The sequence below is a fragment of the Pempheris klunzingeri genome, chromosome 15, assembly GCF_042242105.1.
Source record: "Pempheris klunzingeri isolate RE-2024b chromosome 15, fPemKlu1.hap1, whole genome shotgun sequence".
In the NCBI taxonomy this organism is placed as follows: domain Eukaryota; kingdom Metazoa; phylum Chordata; class Actinopteri; order Acropomatiformes; family Pempheridae; genus Pempheris; species Pempheris klunzingeri.
This window is the reverse complement of record NC_092026.1, coordinates 16,379,818-16,398,717: the sequence shown is the minus strand read 5'-3', so window position 1 is coordinate 16,398,717 and position 18,900 is coordinate 16,379,818. Positions and strand designations below refer to the sequence as shown.

General features: G+C 43.3%; 1 protein-coding gene across 1 annotated transcript in view; it reads left to right on the top strand.

Annotated features, from left to right (window-relative positions):
- Positions 1–13,764, top strand: part of LOC139214169 (cadherin-24) — an 82,896-nt gene extending 69,132 nt beyond the window's left edge. The window contains exons 8-14 of the mRNA XM_070844932.1: positions 216–337; positions 3,516–3,633; positions 7,384–7,553; positions 7,611–7,704; positions 10,024–10,231; positions 11,263–11,740; positions 12,763–13,764. Of these exons, the coding sequence (XP_070701033.1) occupies positions 216–337; positions 3,516–3,633; positions 7,384–7,553; positions 7,611–7,704; positions 10,024–10,231; positions 11,263–11,740; positions 12,763–13,764 (2,192 nt within the window). The remainder of the gene's footprint in view (positions 1–215; positions 338–3,515; positions 3,634–7,383; positions 7,554–7,610; positions 7,705–10,023; positions 10,232–11,262; positions 11,741–12,762) is intronic.
- The last annotated feature ends 5,136 nt before the right edge of the window (positions 13,765–18,900 follow it).

The window sequence follows — 18,900 nt, the reverse complement described above, 5'->3', positions numbered from 1 at the left end:
GATCTCCCATATAAGGACAAGTGAATGGCTTTAATGGAGTGCAAATGTGCACCTCTGTGTGTCTGTGTGTCTGTGTGTGTGTGTGTGTGTGTGTGTGAGAGTATGAACTCAGTTGTGCTTGTTACATTGGGAGAATGTATTCATGTATTTTTCCAGCCACAGCTGTCTCAGAGAGCTGTGTTTTTAACATGCCTGTTTCTGATTGGCTCTTTCAGACAATCCCAGCCAGGTGTCCAGAGTTGTGGTTGCAATAGAGACATTAGACCTGAATGACAATGCACCAGAGCTGGACAGGCAGTACTCAACGGCGATGTGCGACTCATCCTCCATCGGGCAGGTTAGTATGTGTTTAAGTGACCTCTGATGTTAATGATCAGTTCTGTTCCAAAACTTTTCATTTTCAATCCCTTATGTGCAAAAAAATGATACTTCGCTGTATCTATCAAATTATTCTGCTGAAACAAGTTTTTTTTTTCTGTATGAAAATGGGACAATCCTAGCAAGCAAATTGGTGCAGCGTATCCATCCTTTTCCACTGCAGGAACATAACCAAATATAATTTGACATATAGCCATTGTCACACGTTCATGTTGTTCTGCAACCACCAACTTCCTGGAAGTACATTTTGACGCTGCTCTTGTCCTGATATTAAATGCAACTTCTAGGTACTTTAATGGGTGTCAGCAGTGCTGAAGATCCTAATTTGTCAAGAGGATGCAAAAGAACGTAACACCAAAGCCTCACGAGGTTAGGGGCCATTATGTTGCTGCACTGGAACAGGGCTTTATGTGTTGCACTCAGACCATTTTTAGTTTGTGACCAATGTCAGTGCCCTGGGTGGATCCAGGGTGGTGGGCATCGGGTGGATCAACATGAGTTGCTGTTTGCAGTGGGAGTTTTTTCAACATGTCCATCTAATGCCATCAAAGAAATACATTTTCCTACACATTTTGGGCTTGAATTCGTTTTTAGTTGTTGCGGGTGGTGGATGTTAAGAGGTAGTCCCCAGAGGATGAATCCTAATGACTTTAGGAATCCCCTGACCTTTCCCCTAATGCGGCCATGATGGTTTGTGTTTTTCTGAGAACTGTCTCCACATTGAATTGCAGTGAAATCTGATTTAGTGTGGTATTTGGTATGACCAAACGATATCACCACCCACCTCCGTTGTACTTTGTACTAAATGCTAATGTAATATTAAAAATGCCTGTTAAACATCGGCCAGCTAGCATGGGCTTTGTGGGCTTGTTAGTATGACATTAGCTCAAAGCTAAATGCCAAAGTAGAGCCTATAGACTGTTTATAAAGATCGACAACATGGCAGCTCCCCAAAAGTGAAGCCAAAACATCTTAATTGCCCCCTGGTAGCTGGCTGTAGTGTAGGTCATGAAGCCAACTAAAAAAATCAAAGTACACGTGAAATACTTTTTTCCTAAAGATGGTTTCTGTCTTTTTAGGTAGTTTTATCACACTTATGTACGTTTTTTATGGTCATCTTTCTGATTCAGCTTTAATTAGTTATTTGATGCTATTAAAAAAGGGGGGTGGGTGGGGTGTCATGATTGACAGCCAACTCTAACTTGTGACTGCGTGACGGCAGTGCTCGGAGCGAGATCCTGCACAGTGGTGTTCCCAGCTCCTGCCCCCCCCACACACACACACCACAGCACAGACTCCAGCTGACATCACCAGCACAGGATGGCAGCAGCAGAATGCAGGATATTTTGCTTCCTTTTTGTTCGGCGAGAGAAGGCGGCGACCTTGTCCTCCATATTTATACACAGTCTATAGTACAGCCTCACACAGCTGCTGGCATGGCATTTATCAAAATACATAAAGCAATGTTTTTTGTACATTTTGTTTTACCTCAGTATCGCCACTTCTATACAGATCATGGATTTATACTTGCATGCATATTGTATTCTTAATGATTTATGCACAACATGTTTTGTATGCCATACATAAAGCATATTCTAGCTACTACAGGCATAAATAAAGTATGTACAAATATTCATAAGTAATCTGAATCAAAGCTGCCACCATGGGTATTATTATTGTTATTATTATTACTATGACAGACAAAAAACACAAGCATTGCAGACTACTTAATGTACAGGGCCCACGCTGTCAGCTGTCAAGAGTCAGATTCATTAGTTTCAAACGGTGATGCCCCCCATAAAGAAACATACAGTCATCAAAGCTGTTTTCATTCAAATAAGGAAGCATATTCTACAAAGCCGTGTCTGTTCAAGTATAGGAGCATATAGAGTGCAGTAGCACGACGCTCTCTTCAGATATGGCACCATGCCGCTGCAGTGTACCCATTCACCATGGAGGCAGGTGAATCCTCCATGGCCCGTTATCAGAACGCAGCAGCTATTCACATTGTAATTAAACTCGATTCTCCTCTCAGACTCTCTCCCTCCCTCCCTCCCGCCATCCGTCTTGCTTTATTTGTGCTCCTGTCTGTTTTTCTGCATCATGGTACTCTTACTTGATCCTATCTCAATTATAAAAATCGTCTCGGTGCTCCTCAATCTCTCCCCGGAAACCGTCCTTTGCTCTCTTTTTTTCCTCTCCTCCATCCTCAGTATTCCACGCTGGCTCCAATGCCACAATTTGCCGTCTTGGCCCATCTGTTGTTTTTTGCCGGTGTTGTCATTGCTCTGCTTGCGTCTTTGTTGTTTCGCCACTAAATCTGTGATTCTATGGCAACGCCGTTGATTTGTTTCTGCCTGTGATGTTCATGTTTGTGTTTGTGTATACTGTTATGTGAGCGAGCGGGAGACAGTTCAAGAAAGAAAGAAAGATTATGATATCTTTGAATGCGCTCGGGTTGTTTAGCGCGTCTGTATGACAAGTCATTAGCCAAAATGCTTTTGAATATTCACACGCAGCAACTGATGAGTATAACACGACTGTACATAACGAATCTTCCAGGCCTAGAGACACCGACTAACTCTGAGAGCATGTGGCACCCTTCATCCCTGCATTCAGCCTCGAATCTAGCACTCAAAAGCATTTCTGAAAGTACGTCTTGCATAATGACGACCGGAGTTTTTCATTAAAAAGAAATTACCCATCAGCTTAGGCTGCGGGAGATTTCTTTTTTTTTTTTTTTTTTTTTTTTTTAGATTAATTCTGTTAGGATTCCCACTGTAGACTTGCGTAGATGCTATTACTAAATTGAAAGGCGCGCTGCACTGTATTTGTGAAAAGCGATTCACGTCAGACACAGTTATTTATTCGCTGTGAGTATCAGACACAGTTCGCTTGTGTCTCTATACTAATTGTTTGGCTTGTTTTGATTCCTGCTGACGTCGGCTAATGGTTTGTAGCTTTAAGCGCTCTCGTGTAACTGTTTCTCCCATTAGCTTCTCTTTCTCATCTCCCTGCTCTGTGTGCTTTCTCCCCTCCACACACACACACACACACACACACACACACACACACACACATTCACACCCTCCCCTCACCCAGTCTCTTCTGCTCTCCTCTCTATCTCTGTGTTTCAGGTGGTGCAGGTGTTGCGGGCGATTGATAGAGATGAGGGCGGGAATGACAGCACTGTGTATTTCAGCATCCCTCCGGAGTCCAGCGCTGCCCTCAACTTCAGCGTCAGGGACAGCGGTGGTAGGCACTCAATCTTTCCTTCGTTCTCTATTTCTCTTAATTCCCTTTTCTTTTTCTTTTTGCTCCCATGGCAGACACGCTTATTTTTCCCCCACTTTTTTTTAAAGCTCTTAATCCCACATTTTCTGTCCACCTTTCTCTTTCCATCTTCGTCTTTTCTCCACTCCCCTCTTTCTTTTACCCTCCTCTCAAACCCTGCGCCTGTTCCCCGTCTCCTTACCTCCGCCTTCCCGTTTCCTGTCTCTGCCTCTCTCCTCAACCATCCATCTCCCAACTCTGGTGGCCCCATTGTTTTGCTTTGTTATCTTCCCCTCTTTTATCCATCCCTCTTGTTTGCCTTCCCATATCCAATACATCCATCTTCTCCTCCCTACAACCACATATACTTACTGTTTCCAATAAAAAGCTTTTCAAGAAATCAGAACGGCTTTATTTAATTCACTTCTACTCAATTGAATTTAGCTACTTAGTATTTGTTTCTAGTGCGTTCTCTGTCTGGACTGATGTCTTTGGCCCCTTCTCCTCCACAAATACACACACATACTGTGTTTAGAGTGCACGTACACACAAACATAGACACACACAGTGCAGTACAAACATGTTAAAACACACTTTCAGACATTAATTCAAGGCAATAATCTACTACTGATTAGTTGTAGCTCTAAGCATCTAACCCTACACATAAGGGATTACATTTGCTTGATTAACCTAATAAATAAAATATGTTAAATCATTTACCAACAAATATATACTGTCCAAAAATCACATCTACAAAACATTATTTATATTAGATCACATTCACATTTTTTTGTAAATGAAGTTAAATAGTTGTAGCATAAATATAATTTTGCAAGTACACATCACCTCTTTGCAGAAAAAAAATAGAAAAACATGTTTGTATTCTTGAGGTCTAACAAACAAGCTGAATAAAACATAAAGCACTTTTTTCACCTTTTGCTGTTTTTGCTACACCTTTTGATTCATTACAGCCACAGACTGTCACTCATAGCATGAAGCAGAGGCAGCTGAGTGCATTAGTGCCCTCTGCAGCTGGCAGAAATACAGACCAAAACAAATATAACCCAAAATAATTAACATAAAAAACTATTAAGAGCGGTTCCTGAAGGGGACACCAAAAGCACTATACCTATTATCATTATAATAATATATTTGTTTTAAAAAATGCTTTAAAAAGGTCTTGGCTGCTCATGTTCTGGCCCTGACCATCGAGACTGGCTGACACGTCGATGTGTGAACAGCGGGAGGTGGATCAGAGCACCGAGCCCGCCACAGCCAACCTTAAATCTCCTAAAACTCCTCTCAGCCTCACAGCAAGACACAAAATGTCCGCCATATCCTTTGTTTGAAGCTAACATCTCCAAAGTAGCCACTTACTGGAGGCCAGCCACCACTGGCACACAGAGCGCCTCCCCTTCACAAGCACTTGTACCAAGGGCTGATGTGTGGAGTACTAAGCATTGTATTTAAAATTATATATTTATGTTTGGAATGATATATTGATAGGGAAACCTTTTTCCCAGGAAGGGGGCTCTGGTGCAACCTGCCCATAAGCACCCATAAGCAAAACGTTGCCCGAAAAGTGGTCAGAAACCATCTTTGTTACGTCCGATGTAGCTGGTTGGATTCACGTGTCATAGTAGGTAGAGATATCATTTAAGTACCAAGCCGTAGCAAGTCCATTTGTATCATATAATTACCATAAACGTATATTATCACCTTAAAACGTGGATATGGTGAACATGTTAATAGCTTGTTCGCACAGTCAGCAAGCACAAAGCGACATTAGCATTTATCTGAAGCCATGTTCCCGCCCACCTGGAAAATGTCCATTATTCCCTCCCTTTTTACACCATGTTCACCAGCCTGTGGCTAACCTTGTCAGGGGTTTGGAGCTGAGCAGACACTGCGCCATGGCTCTATCAGACATTTTTAGCTGGAAAAAGGCTGCAGAGGCTGGAAACAGGTATTTGTAGGATTTGAGAACAATTGGGGGCTTAGCCCGGAGGGGAGCTGCCGTGTTGGGTGATTATTCTCTGTGGGTTCGGCAGTACGAGTGACCCCTTCCACATTACACATTATTTGTTATTATAAGATTATTGATTGGTGCAAGTTTAAGCTAATTCTTCTGTTTCTAAATGAAAGTTCACGTATCTTGATATGCATATTCTGCCCCTTTGCTGTGCACACATCCTCAGTTATCTGGTACCCACAAACTGTCTACTGTAGATGATTTGTAATTCAAGTAGCTGATGAGCTAAGTCCTCACTGGCTGCCATTTTCACAATTGGCCTGCTAATTGTTCCTAAACTTGGCAAAAACCACGAGGAGTGATCCTGCTCTGGTTGGACTGTGGATCAGGAGGATAAACTCACTGACATGTGGAATCAAAGGCATCTTTGATGTGTCATCCAATAGTGGAACAGAGAAAAAGAAGAACATGTTCTCGTCTAATATGGACAGCTTGTCTGACAAAGGCATGCTACATTATTTGCTTTGTTAAAACTATAATGATTTGATCTGTGATCTGGATCAGAGAAGAATTGCTTTTACAATTGAATCATGTTTATACAACTTTGCAGCGCTGTTCACGATAATTAAATATTTTCCAATCTATGTTTATGTGGCCTCTTATCTGTGGCCTGATTTTTTTTCGTAAATTTAATTTTGAGGAAAACTCTAAAAATATCTCCCACACAGACACTTCACAGCTCTTTTGGCCAAAAAGTAAGAGACGTCAGACCAACAGAGGCTCTACAGCAGCCCTTTTCTTCTTGCTGCTCTCTGTCCTAAATTTGCCGTGTGAGCCTGTTGTTATTGAAACAAATGAAAAAATTTGTGGATTTATGTCGTGTTCCATGTGCGGAAAACATGATGTAAAACGATGCTGATGCTTTCTTCAGACTGGCATCTGTTCTGCACATACTGGAACAGTCAGTCAGGACAGGTATGAGCCGAGTCTTTGTTTTGGACAGTAATGCTACGCAGATGGATATAAAGGCAGTATTCATAAATGTTATGTAGCCAGTTGGTAGCCATGAATCAGAAAGTGTGGCTGCAGTAGAGACGGGGACAGTACTTTCATTTTGTTATTTGTTTCAAATTGGTGTCATTGTTATCCCGGTGTGTATTTTCATTGTGCCACGATGTGTCTGTTCCCCCCCTTCAATTTGTTTGTATTTTGGTAAAAGAATCTCCAGGACATTCTAAGGACGTAAAATACTAGATGATATTCGGTTCCCACTTCCCCTGTTATGACATTATATTGTTGTCACGTTATTCATTCATCCTTTCCTGTTGTATTTTTCCGTTGTCTCCTCTCATCTCTGTTACTTCCTTCCTTTGTGTGTTCTCCCACCCTTGTTATTGTCCTCGCCTGCTCCTTAAGATCACTTACAATTATCCTCTGCCTCTGTCCGCATTTAGGTCCTTCCCCTTTTGCCTGGCTACCAGCTGTGACACAGCGGTAGTACAAAATGAAATAGCAGTAATAACAGAAGAAGCTGGGTTAACCAACATTTGATCTTTTGTCTGAATCACCCCTCTGTGCTGTAAAGCAGGCACCAATCGACTGGAATCACAACTTTGCAAACATGAGCACAGAGATAATTGAGGATACATTTCTCCAGTGTAACAATGCATTGTTGCCATTCAGCACAGAGAACAATGAAAAATTGTACCTTACATTTAACAATGGATGAATTATCTGCCTTTCTGTCTACCATCCGTCAGGGCCCACAGCCAGCCTGGTGCTGCTGTCCCAGCTCCAGCCACTGTCCCGCTCCGCATCCTCCACCCTGACGCTCTACGTGCCGCTGGTCCTGAGGGATGGGACGTCAGGCCTCACCAGCACTGGGACGGTCACCGTGTCCGTCTGTCCCTGCCTGAGAGGAGGCGCACGGGCCGGGGAGAAGGAGAAGGACAAACAGGCCGAGGGCGAGTGGGACTGGGAAAGAGAGGCGGTGTGTCTCCCTCAGCAGTCCACTCTGCCTTCCCCTGGGCTCAGTACCGCCGCCCTGCTCGCCATCCTGGCTTGTGTCGCCACGCTATTGGGTGAATACTTTGATGCATAGTATACAAGTATACATAGTGAAGTCTGAGATCAACATAAGACAATAACAATAGTGAAAATAAAAGATATATATGTGTATTTTTGTCCCTTTAAAAATGCCCACTTATATAACCTACACCACGTTTTTACTTCAGCCCTTAGTATTATTCATATAGTCAAGTTATCTCATGAAGATTCACTGCCTATAAAGGAGTTTAATGCTAATCTATAAATAAAAAGATGAGTAAATAGTGTTTAGGGCTGTTTACCCTCCACTACATCCCTGGATGCTTAATCTGCATATGAAAATAATGGAAGCAGCAGCGTAAATATTTCTCTTAGTCACAGCAGCTCAATAGCAGGGTTTACCTTTCCTCGCAATTTTGGTCCAGTTATCTCCTCTGCCAAGGTCAGCACTAATCACTGCTAAAATAACAATTCTGAGTGATTATCTAGGCCCTTTGCTTTTTGATAGCGGCATAATAAAATGTCACTGCCACCTTCGCAGAAACTCAAATGCTCAATTGGATAATGTCTAGGTGCTGAGAAGGCTTTGGATTGCAGCCAGCATCATTGTCATTTCTATTCAGTCTGTTGGATCACTACTCACACCTTGTTGATAGGGGCATTATCATTCTGGAAGAGACCAGTTCAATCAGGAAGGAGAGGCAACATGGCGTGAAGGTGATCATGCACGGTGGCTTTTGGTGAAGTTTAGAGTTTAGTTCTCTAAGTGACAAGGGCATAAACTATACCAGGAAATAGACACAACTTTATAGCATTCACCTCAAGTTTGTAGCTTTAAAGAGCTGCGAACTGCAACACAATTTAGAGCTTGAGTTTTCTGGCAGTCCAATTTTATTTTTCTCATTTGTAAGAGGTGCGCGCTAATCCCAAGCAGCATAACTGGGCGCTCTGCAAAATGCCAAATGTTCTTTCAGAAGCTACGACAGCAGCTCCATCAGGATCCCATCTGGTTATTAAAAATTGGCTTGGCAAACCTGAGATAGATATGAAGCCAATTGGTAGCCCCTCTTCATGTAACACAGAGGATTCTATGAAGAGAGAAATACATGTTCACCATGGCATGAAGAAGATCCCTCGAATCGTTATAAAAGATTAGAGTTTTCCCACTCGTTTCAGGGATCATTAGATTAGTTCCAAGGAAATCAAATAATGCATCCTCCAACATTATTAAGGCTCTACCGAGGCCGTACGCGCACCTTGACATATTAAGTCCTTCAAGATTTGGATTTCTCCGCATGCCTAAAAGGTTTCATGGAGCTCTAATAAGAGAGATACTCGTTATCTCAAGAGTTCAGAGGTTGCTGGCTTTTTGGTAGTCTTTACAAAACCAAAAGCACCAGAGTTAAAGGACAGAAACAGTATATTCATCTGCTCTAACGTGCAACTCAAACGCAAATGCGTGTCGTGACCTACAGTTAACTACATTTATCTAAACCTTTTTCAGCATTGTCATTTAAAAATGAATCAGCTGGAAACATCAAATAGTTCAGAGTTTAGATTTTTCATCCAACACGTGAACCTTTAGCACAGCGCATTAACGTACCCTCGCTAGCTAGAAACAAAAGCCTGCATTTGTTCACTTCATGAGAAAAACCCTTTGTTTGAAAAATGAATGCAGCTTTTTTTTTTTTTGATCTGGTTTGAATGTTGTCAGGGTCCCTCTTGGATCAGGTGTCTTTCTAAAAAAATTATTTCTGCAAGTCTCATTCCCGTAGGTTTCCCAGGGGTCGTTTTGGACCTTTAGTATTCCATATTCCAAATTCTAAGTATATCTCCACACTTAATGCACAATGAATATTTTGACTTTAACAAAAGTTCATGTCAAATAGTGCATGACTAGCAGGCCAAATCCATCTCTCCAGGTGGATTTTATCAGAAGTAGCTTTGATGGACAACTGTTGAAGAGCCACCATAGCTTGGCTCTTTGCTCAGAGCCAGGGGTCAAATGTAGCTCTCTGGCTTGGGAATATGGAATTAGAGTCATGGAGTCATGGGAGAGTAAAGCGTCCATTTGCCTGGCTGGAGCTCAAAGTCAATTACACAGTGGAGGCATGCAGCCTGCTGATATGACATACCAGCCCTCTAACCCAAGGCTTCTTCTGTATTTGTTTTGTCTCTGTGTGTCTCACCTCTTTGTCTGCCTGAAAATGTTTCCCTTACTCACTCTCTCCTCTTCCTCCTTCCCTTTATTTCCCCTGTGACTTCTGCCCCCTTCTCCCTTGTTCATCATTCTTTTGCCAATTTCTCTCCCATGCCTCAATATCCTTTATTCTTGCCGCCCCCCACCTCTGCAGCGGTGAGTGCCCTGTCCTTGTCACTGCGCCGTCAGAAGCGCGACTCCCTGTCACCGCTGGAGGAGGACGACGTACGTGAGAACATCATAACGTACGACGACGAGGGCGGGGGCGAGGCCGACACTGCTGCCTTTGACATTGCTGCACTCCAGAGTGCCCCGCACAGCTCACGCTCACGTGGCTATCGCACACTGGACAGCAGGAATATGTAAGTAGGCAGAGGGAGAGTGTGGGCCAGTTTGTTTGGATGTGATACATCCATGTAAAACATTGGTTGTTTACATGCATATCTTGTTACACACTAAAAGCTAATCAGGAAGGGTACACATTTGCTACGTCAGAGTAAAAGCTTTTATTTCTATCCAGCACTTAATTGATATACTTAAGCGGCTGATTGCGCCCTAACTCCCAGGTCACACTCAGTCACCGATCAAAATGCTGAGACAGAGGGCTATCAAGCTTTACAGACCTTGGAGACCACTTTGTTGTGCTCATTTTGCTAAAGCTCGTTCACGCTCTGCTTCATCAGAGAGCTGTTTGCACCCACTTTGATGTTTCTGTGAAACATTGTTATTGCCTTTGGACTAATAATTAGCTCTGATGAAGTCATGCAAACCATATGGAGAGGCCATAAGCAAGTACAAAGGCTGCCTTTAGTTTATCGGAAATTGCTTCTCGCAGTTTATGGAGGTGGACACAACAACATGAAAAACCTTCTAAATCTAATGCAATCCATTGCAACATCCAGGCAACAAATACTACCTTTGTGTAGTTTTTAATGTTTCATTTTTGTTGACACCGTGTCACAGAGGAGTGGATGGTTAAACTTTGTGGTAATTCTTGCATATCTTGCAAAGACTCCACCAAATTTATATCTTTCTCTCTATATACGGCCGCATTACAACAGTTTGTAATTTGCTCTTCATATCAGGGACTAAAATTCAGGATATCTTGGCCTCAGCTGTATCAGTGTTGACTTTGTTTTCCACTGGAACACACCTTTAATTTACCCACCATGTTGGACAAATGAATAAACAATGTGGACATAATGCTAACAACACAAACTGTGGTCTCAGAAATATTGCAGAGATATTTTGCCAGTCTGCTCCAGTCTGATTCATACCAGTATCTTATATTTGCTGCGTCTCCCTATTGTTTGCTGTGAAATAAAGGTAAAAATGCCACGAAAATAACCAGACTTACCAAAGTTAAATGGAGATTGTACCTCATGTTTTACAGACGTTACACTCACCGTGCCCCAGAAAAAGCTCGCACTTATAGCTGGGCTCAGAATCCGGGGGTGGATCACAACTATTCCGGACCAGGAGGACCTCTCTATGGCCGGCTCTGTTACAGCAGCCACACTTTGCCTGTTCTCCGCCGCACACCAGGTGGGACATTTGAACCAGGCCTGGCAGAGTTGGGATATCGCTTTCCAGGAGGCCAGCCAGACCACTCTCTGGTCATCCAGAACCAGGGGGCCATGGTAGGGGCCATGGAGTCTGGGGCGGTGTACATACCTCCCACGGACCTCAGCACAGGAAGTCGAACGGGAAGCCGCGACGGGACTGCACCTCAAAGTGGGGTAAGCACGTCGGACGGAGGAACGCCGAGGACCAGTGACAGCCAGGACAGGGGAGGGGAGACAGGAAATCCAAGCAACTGTACTGAGGCCAGCAGTGAGGACAAAGTGAACCATAGTCAAGATGTGGACTGGGTAAGGATTGCAGTGACCCCGCTTTCACACCAAATGCACAACTTGGGATTATCATGCAGCTGATCTTTAATATGCTGACCTCTATAATGAGCATGCAATGGCATTCTGGCATTGATCTGTAGAGACAAATAAAGAGGCAAATTTTATGCACTTTAAATTCAAGGAGTTCCGTCTCTCTCCTTGCACGATTGGGACGAAACTGCCATACGAATGGTTTCTGTGCTGCAACGCAGTTTAATGAATGGACAGATGGATGGATGGATGTTTCAGGAAGCAGAAAGAGTAATAGATGTTGCATTGAATAATGAATTAAAAATGGAATAAATGACTTGATTAATGGTGGCTGCATTGGAGAAAGTATTAAAGATGAATGAATGACTTAATTATTCAGTTAAATAAGCAAACTAATAAGTAAGAAAGTAATTAAGCAAATATAAAATAATCATTAAGTTTGCAGTCCCCCTTATATACGATATTATTGCAGTGACTGCAACACTATGGTATTTTTTAATCTCTCTACAGTAGCAGAAATGTCCAGGACAATGCTGAGGGAAGATGATGATTCAGACATATCAGCACATTTATATCCTGCTCTTCATTATCTTTTCTATGTTTTGTTTTATTTATTAGGCCATTGTAAGGCTGTCTGGCCCTTTCTTTATTTAATTTTGAAATATTTTATCTCTCGATCACTTCCCTCTCCATCTCCCTCTCACAGTGCAGTGTTAGCTCATTCTAGTGTTCAATTAATATCTATGGCTTCTTCCAACTCTGCTTTTCTTCCACTGTCTTCTGCTCAATGTCTCTCTCCTTCGTCTCAATCATTTTTTATCACCACCATCTTCTGCTTTTCCTCCATTTGGGCACTACGTCATTACACTCCCCCATCTTTCTGCTTTAATCATGCCTCTTATTGAATTATCCTTCATCCCATCTTGTGTTACTGTAACCAAACCTAACAGTACCACACCCTCCCCCAGTCCCAAACTGAAACCACTCGTGCTCGCCTACGTTCCCTCCAGGTGCAGTCGGAGACATTACCCAGGGAGCACAACCTCGTCATGACCCGATCCGGCTCCCTGATGGGCCAGGGTCACGGCGCGGGAGGCTGGGTGTGCGACTCGGCTACCCTCCCCATGGCGGGGCGCAGGGCTTCCCGCACTGGTTTGTCCCCAAACCGCACGGTCTCTGGCCAGGCTGAGTCTGACTCCAGCGGAGGCAGTGGAGGAGGAGGGGGAGGGGGAAATGGATGTGGAAATGGAAGTGGGGGGAACATCACAGATGGACATCAGCAACCCGCCAGTGGACGCAACTACGCCACTGTCCTGCAGGGGGAGATATCCGGACAGAGGGACTATCCCGGCAGCTTGGGGAGAGGAGGACTGGAGATGGGGAGCAACTTTGTGGTGGCGAGGCCAGACAGGGAGGGCGGAGGGATATCATCTGTCTACCCAGAGGCAGCTGGCTTTATTGGGGACTGGCGTGATCGGGTGGGTCTGGGGGGTTATGTTTTGGGCAGGAGGGATATGACCCCCCAGCTTTTCCCCTTCCCGGGGCAGCCTCGAGGAGCATATGGCGGAGTGATGGGCTTTGGGGCCAACTGGGTTCCAGGAATGGAGGCTGCAAGAGGAGCAACAGGGCCGGGGGGTCCCTCCTTGGCACTGAGGGTGGGTGAGTTCCTACGTCTGCGTCTTGCCCAGGTCACTTTTGACCCATCACAGCCACCGTACGACTCTGTGCAGGTGTACGGCCTGGAGGGCACAGGGTCCCGAGCCGGATCCCTCAGCTCGCTCGAGAGCGAGGGGGAGAAGGATGCAGAGAAGGAGGAATGGGGGGCAGGGCTGGAAGAGTGGGGTCCCCAGTTCCAGAAATTAGCTCAACTCTTCAAAGACAGGGAGAAAGAGAGGGGAGATAAGGAAAAAGTTGAGGATGGTTCCAAAACGGAGAAGGAAAAGAAAGAAGAGCCAGAGAAGAAGGAGAAAAAAGAGGGAGGAGAGCAGGCCGCAGAAGAGGGGAAAGACTGAGGACAGGTAAAAATGGAACAAACAGGGGCAATGGGGGTAAGAGAGGAAAGGGGGGGGGGGTGGGAGGGTAGGAGGATGATGATGAAAAGGCAAGTAGCTAGAATAATGTGAAAAGAAGTTAAAGGAGAGAAAGATGAAGAGGCAAAGTAATAAAAAGAGACAGAGAAAAATGAGCCAAGGGAGGATGGAGAATGCAAGGGCAGGGGAGGGAGTGATTGATGTAATTTAAAGCAATAAGTGTTGAAACGCTGATATGGTTGAGCACAGATACTGAGACAATGCAGAGGCTGCGTCTGCTCGGGGCAGCAACAATTTGTTAAACGGTTTGGACAAAGAAAAACAACCCAAACATCCAAGACTCGATTTAATCCAACTCTCACATATGGAATGAGAAACAGCAGGAAACAAGAAGGAAGACGTTTCTCGTTGCGCGTGTTGGTCTGCTCTTTGTGTCTGCGAGTGTGTGCGTGTGTTTTTTTTTTGTGTGTGTGTGTGAGAGAGAGAAGTCTGTGAGGGATGAGCGAGCAAAAGTGCACGCACGCACTTGTATGTGCGAGTGTCTACGTGGGAATATTTAACAAAGATGGAGCAAGGATGGCAGGGAGAAACTGTGGTACCCAGAGACAACTTAAAGATGAGACTGATGACTGATGATACATAAGCTGCAACATTAGTTTTCGGGACGATGTGCAAGAGTAAACATTTAAGAAGGAAGTTCAGAAGCTAGTATAACGCAGGAGACATATATATATTTGATTATAAGTGATTGAGACGGGATGGATGTATGGAGAGCGAAACGGTCAGGAAAGTGAGACGATTGTACAGAAACTGTTACTTTTTATTCCAACTGCAGTGGCAGAAAAGTGAATTATTCAGCTCACTACTTCATTCCAAATGAAAATGATGAATCATTTAAATCCTGCAAAAGATTCTCCCTCCTCTCAGCCCACAAGGAAAATAGACATTGTGAAAAATTTAAATGATTTACGGATGTGATCCCCCACCACCACCTCTCTCATCCCTCCCAGCATTTTGTAGTTGAGTGTTGGTATGTTTACAAAGATTCACACACAAATACAGACACAGACACAAAAGGACTGATGAACACCATAAGGCTTTGATTGTATTACAGTAAATTATAAAAGCAAAACCATCCATGAGTATTCCATCTACTATACAGAGTAATGACGACTCTCTTGTTGATCTCCTATGTTTTTATGGAAGTCTCCTATTTTTTATGCACCCCCCCCCCCTCATAATCCCACTTGACACGTCTTGAGGACAAAGTTTGCATGATTTTTGAAAACGATAAAAATACCTACAGAGGCAATCATCGTCACACTGAACACTCGTACTGCCCAAATGAAAATTTCCATAGATCTGTAATGAAATTATATTAACACCATAGAGACTCCCGCGACAGGCTTTTTGTTCTCGTTAAAGGTCAGGATGCAAATGAGCTGCAGTTTTCAGCTGGAATGCACTTTTATACTGTGTGATGTTCAATAATAGATAACAAATAATGTCAAAGATTACAGTTGTTTTATATGATGTCAATTAAACAAAAAGATACAATGTTTGACTGTATGTAAAATCATTTCAAATGTAAATACCACTGAATATTATTGCTGAAAGACAATATATATAATGAAAAAAAACCAACAAAAAAAACAGAATTTACATGTCCAAATGGAGCACTGTTGGGACTATCTGTATGTACTGTAGAATAGAAATGGATTTAACTGAGATTTAACAGCCTCCTGGACTGAAAACAACACCATGTATTCAACATCTGTGTAGTAAATGAACAGGTTTGGGCGTGTTTTTGTGGTAGCACTCGTCTGAGATGGACAAGCCAAGGATTCAATTATACATGTGGCCTCTGGCAGAGGTTTGTTGTGCAAAAAAAAAAAAAACAGTGACAGGAAGCCTCAGAACAGAACTGTTCCAGCGAGGAAGCAATTTCATGAAAATCCATTGGAGTGAGGAGAAATTTCCCTATTAGGCATACAATAAAGAAATCAGTATTTTCCTTAAGATCTGGATTATTATTCTGCAAAAGTAGAATAATATACTAAAATGTTTCAGGGACGTGTCTGTCCCCGAAAGCTTTATAGAAAGTTATTCATCTCTAGAAATATAATAAACTGTACCTTATGACTTTTATTAAAAGTGACTTTCCAAAAACTTAATTTTTAATGCATTTCAGGCAATGCAACCCAATGACCATGTTACAATTGCATTTTGATTTACCTTGACCCCTAGATTTATCTAGCAAATTTTCTACTTTTGTGGAATAATAACAGTCAAATGTGTTGAAATTTACTGAAAAACTGGCTTATTTGAGCCCAGAGGGGAATTTAGCCACATACCCTAACCTGAATGTGGATGTCTTTGGTGTGCCATCGCAGAAATGTCACCGTTTATCACCGGTTCACTGTAAAGCCACCCACTTCAGTCAAGCTGCCAGCTTTGCTAGTGTCCACCAGTTCCACCACAATAATCTTGTTGTTAAGGTCTGCTACTGTCAACACGTACTTAACCAATCAGGAAGTCGAGCTTCACACTGACCGAAATGAAACTCATGTACACCTCTGTACCCTTTACCTGAGCCACAGACTTGTCCATGCAGTGCCCCTGTGCACACTGGATGGTTTCAGGACCAATGTACAAATACTGCACAATAACTGGAGAAGAGTTAGGGCGGAGGGTGGGGGGGGTGCAGAACCTCTGGGGGAATCTGAGTTATAATTAATTTTGGCTGAATATCAATACCTCATCATTTTAAAGCTACCTAAATCTTTCAGCTACTGTTTAAACACTCCAAAGAGACGAGCCATATGGGCTGTTAGACACATCACAGTAATACACTGTGTGCCAACCTTAAAGGATAATTCCAGTTTATCACTACTTGGGTCAGGTCGCAGTCTGGGAAGTAGCTTCTCCAGTGTCTGTCCTGTGACACTGATGCTAACCTGATATTGTTCTCCCTGCCACATTAAAGTGCGCCTATCTGATCCCCGATCAGGTCACAGTTTGAATGATCCGTGTGGGCAAATGTAAGTTGAGCCTCGGGGTGTGTTCCGTTTAGGTTTACCTCTACGTAACCTGGTTGTCTGGTCTTCGTCACCATGTTCCCTGTTTCCAGCAATTAGTCAGGTGTGAACAAAGTTAGCATAATTGATAGAAACGATGGTCAAAACTACAAAAACGAGACCCAAGTAGCGATTAACCATACTTATCCTTTAAACCCCTTGTTAGTGAAGTAAAATGTCAAACATTGTTAGAGCGGACGGAGAGCGAAATGATGATAATTTCACTGGTACACCTAAAATGACTGCCAAAGAACTTGGAACCATTTTGTTATGAGAATAAGCATTGTTGTAAAGAGCACTAATGTTCGCCAATGCATCCGGCCAATGTTTTCCCAAGCATTTAAGTGGAATGTGCCAACTTTCTGAGTCTCTCTCTCTCTCTCTAAACACACAAAATAACTATCCTCATTTTCATAACAGTATTGACAGTTCTGAGGCAGCCGTAGCAAAAGCAATTACCATGGTTTACCAATAAGTGACCTTTCTTGCCCTTGTAATTACATGGTTTTGATTGGCTCCAGGTGCCTCATCTCTCCTGATTGGTCTAATTCAAAGTTCTGCTCCGGCTGATTGGTCAAAATCAAAGTGGTGATTCTCCTGATTTGTCTTATTTCAGAGTTCTGGAGTGCTGCGCTGACTAAACCACTTGACGGAGCTGATTATCCCACCTCCTGAGCCCGGCAAATTGGTTCAATCAAAAGCGTGATTACTTGAATCAGTTGTTTTAAATAGAATAAAAGCCTGCGGTTTCTGCAGCGCTCTGCGGCTCTTTTTCAGTCTTAAAGCTAGCTTAGATGCTCCAACTCACAGTGACAGATGAAAGTGGTCCTTTATCAAGTCCTCTGTCAAGTCAAGTCCCTTTTATACGGATGAATATAATGGAGTCACACTCGCAAGATAGGACACTTGGCATCTAGACATGTTGATAGGTTAAAGGTCATGACCTCTGACCCCAAATAGGTAGACCCCATCGGTTCTGGTCCCCCCCCCCCCAGTGACTTCATTGCTCCTGCACGATGTTGATACAATTCCACAATTGCGTGCTGAACAAAGTGTATTTATTTCTGTTGTACTTTTTCTTTTTGTAAATTTGAATAAAAAAGGAACTATTTCAAAGAGATGAGTCAGACCTGTTCTGTGTGCCTTTCTACAGTCTGCCAAAATTCTGGATAATCAGACTTCTGCTGCCTTCTTTCTTTTCTATTTGCGTGTGTGTGTGTGTGTATGTGTGTGTGTGCGCAAGAGAAAGAGATGGAGGGAGAGAGCGATTGAGAGATGTGCTGTGCAGTGCATACAAATGTGTGCGTACCTTGTGTCTTGTTGTGAGTAGGTGGGTGTGCCTTGTCAAATTGGCCCCTTGAAATTTCCAAACCACAGACAGTGTGTTTGTGTGTGTGTGTGTGTGTGTGTGTTTGTGTGTGTGTGTGTCTGACTGCAGGATGAAGGAACACCTTGTCTGGTCTGATCCAGCTCGATCTGGGGATGTGAGGTCAGTAATAGAGGACAGACAGAGAGTTCTGCAGAGCAATCACGCTTTCAGACAGAGGGGGAGAGTTTGTTTCCTGGCAGAAAAAAAATGAAATGAAAAAAGGGATGTTTTGAACCCCAGAGCAGCAGCCAACAGAGCAGACCTGACAGCTGCGACCAAATAATACGAAGCCCTTGTCCCAACCCCTGCTCCTCTCCCGTATTCCGCAGCCTTCGTCCCGACTGAATGATGAATCGGGGAGATGTGCGCCATCCCTGTGTGACTGAATAGCTGGTTAAAAAGATTTATTACAATAATCAAATATGAAGGAGGAGATTATTTCTACATGATGGTTTAGAGAATGATCGTGTTAGCTGGGTCTCCGCTTGATTACAATGATAATACCCGCCTCAAGTCAGGAGAGGGAGAGAAACAGAGGCAGAGGGAAGGGATAGAGAGAACCGTATTAGCAGTTAATATGCGAGTCTGTTGCATTACATAAAACTGTGGTTGTGATTGGGTTAGAGCTGATTCTGCAGAGTGCTGAGGAGAAATCCCTTGCCCTCCCTTGTG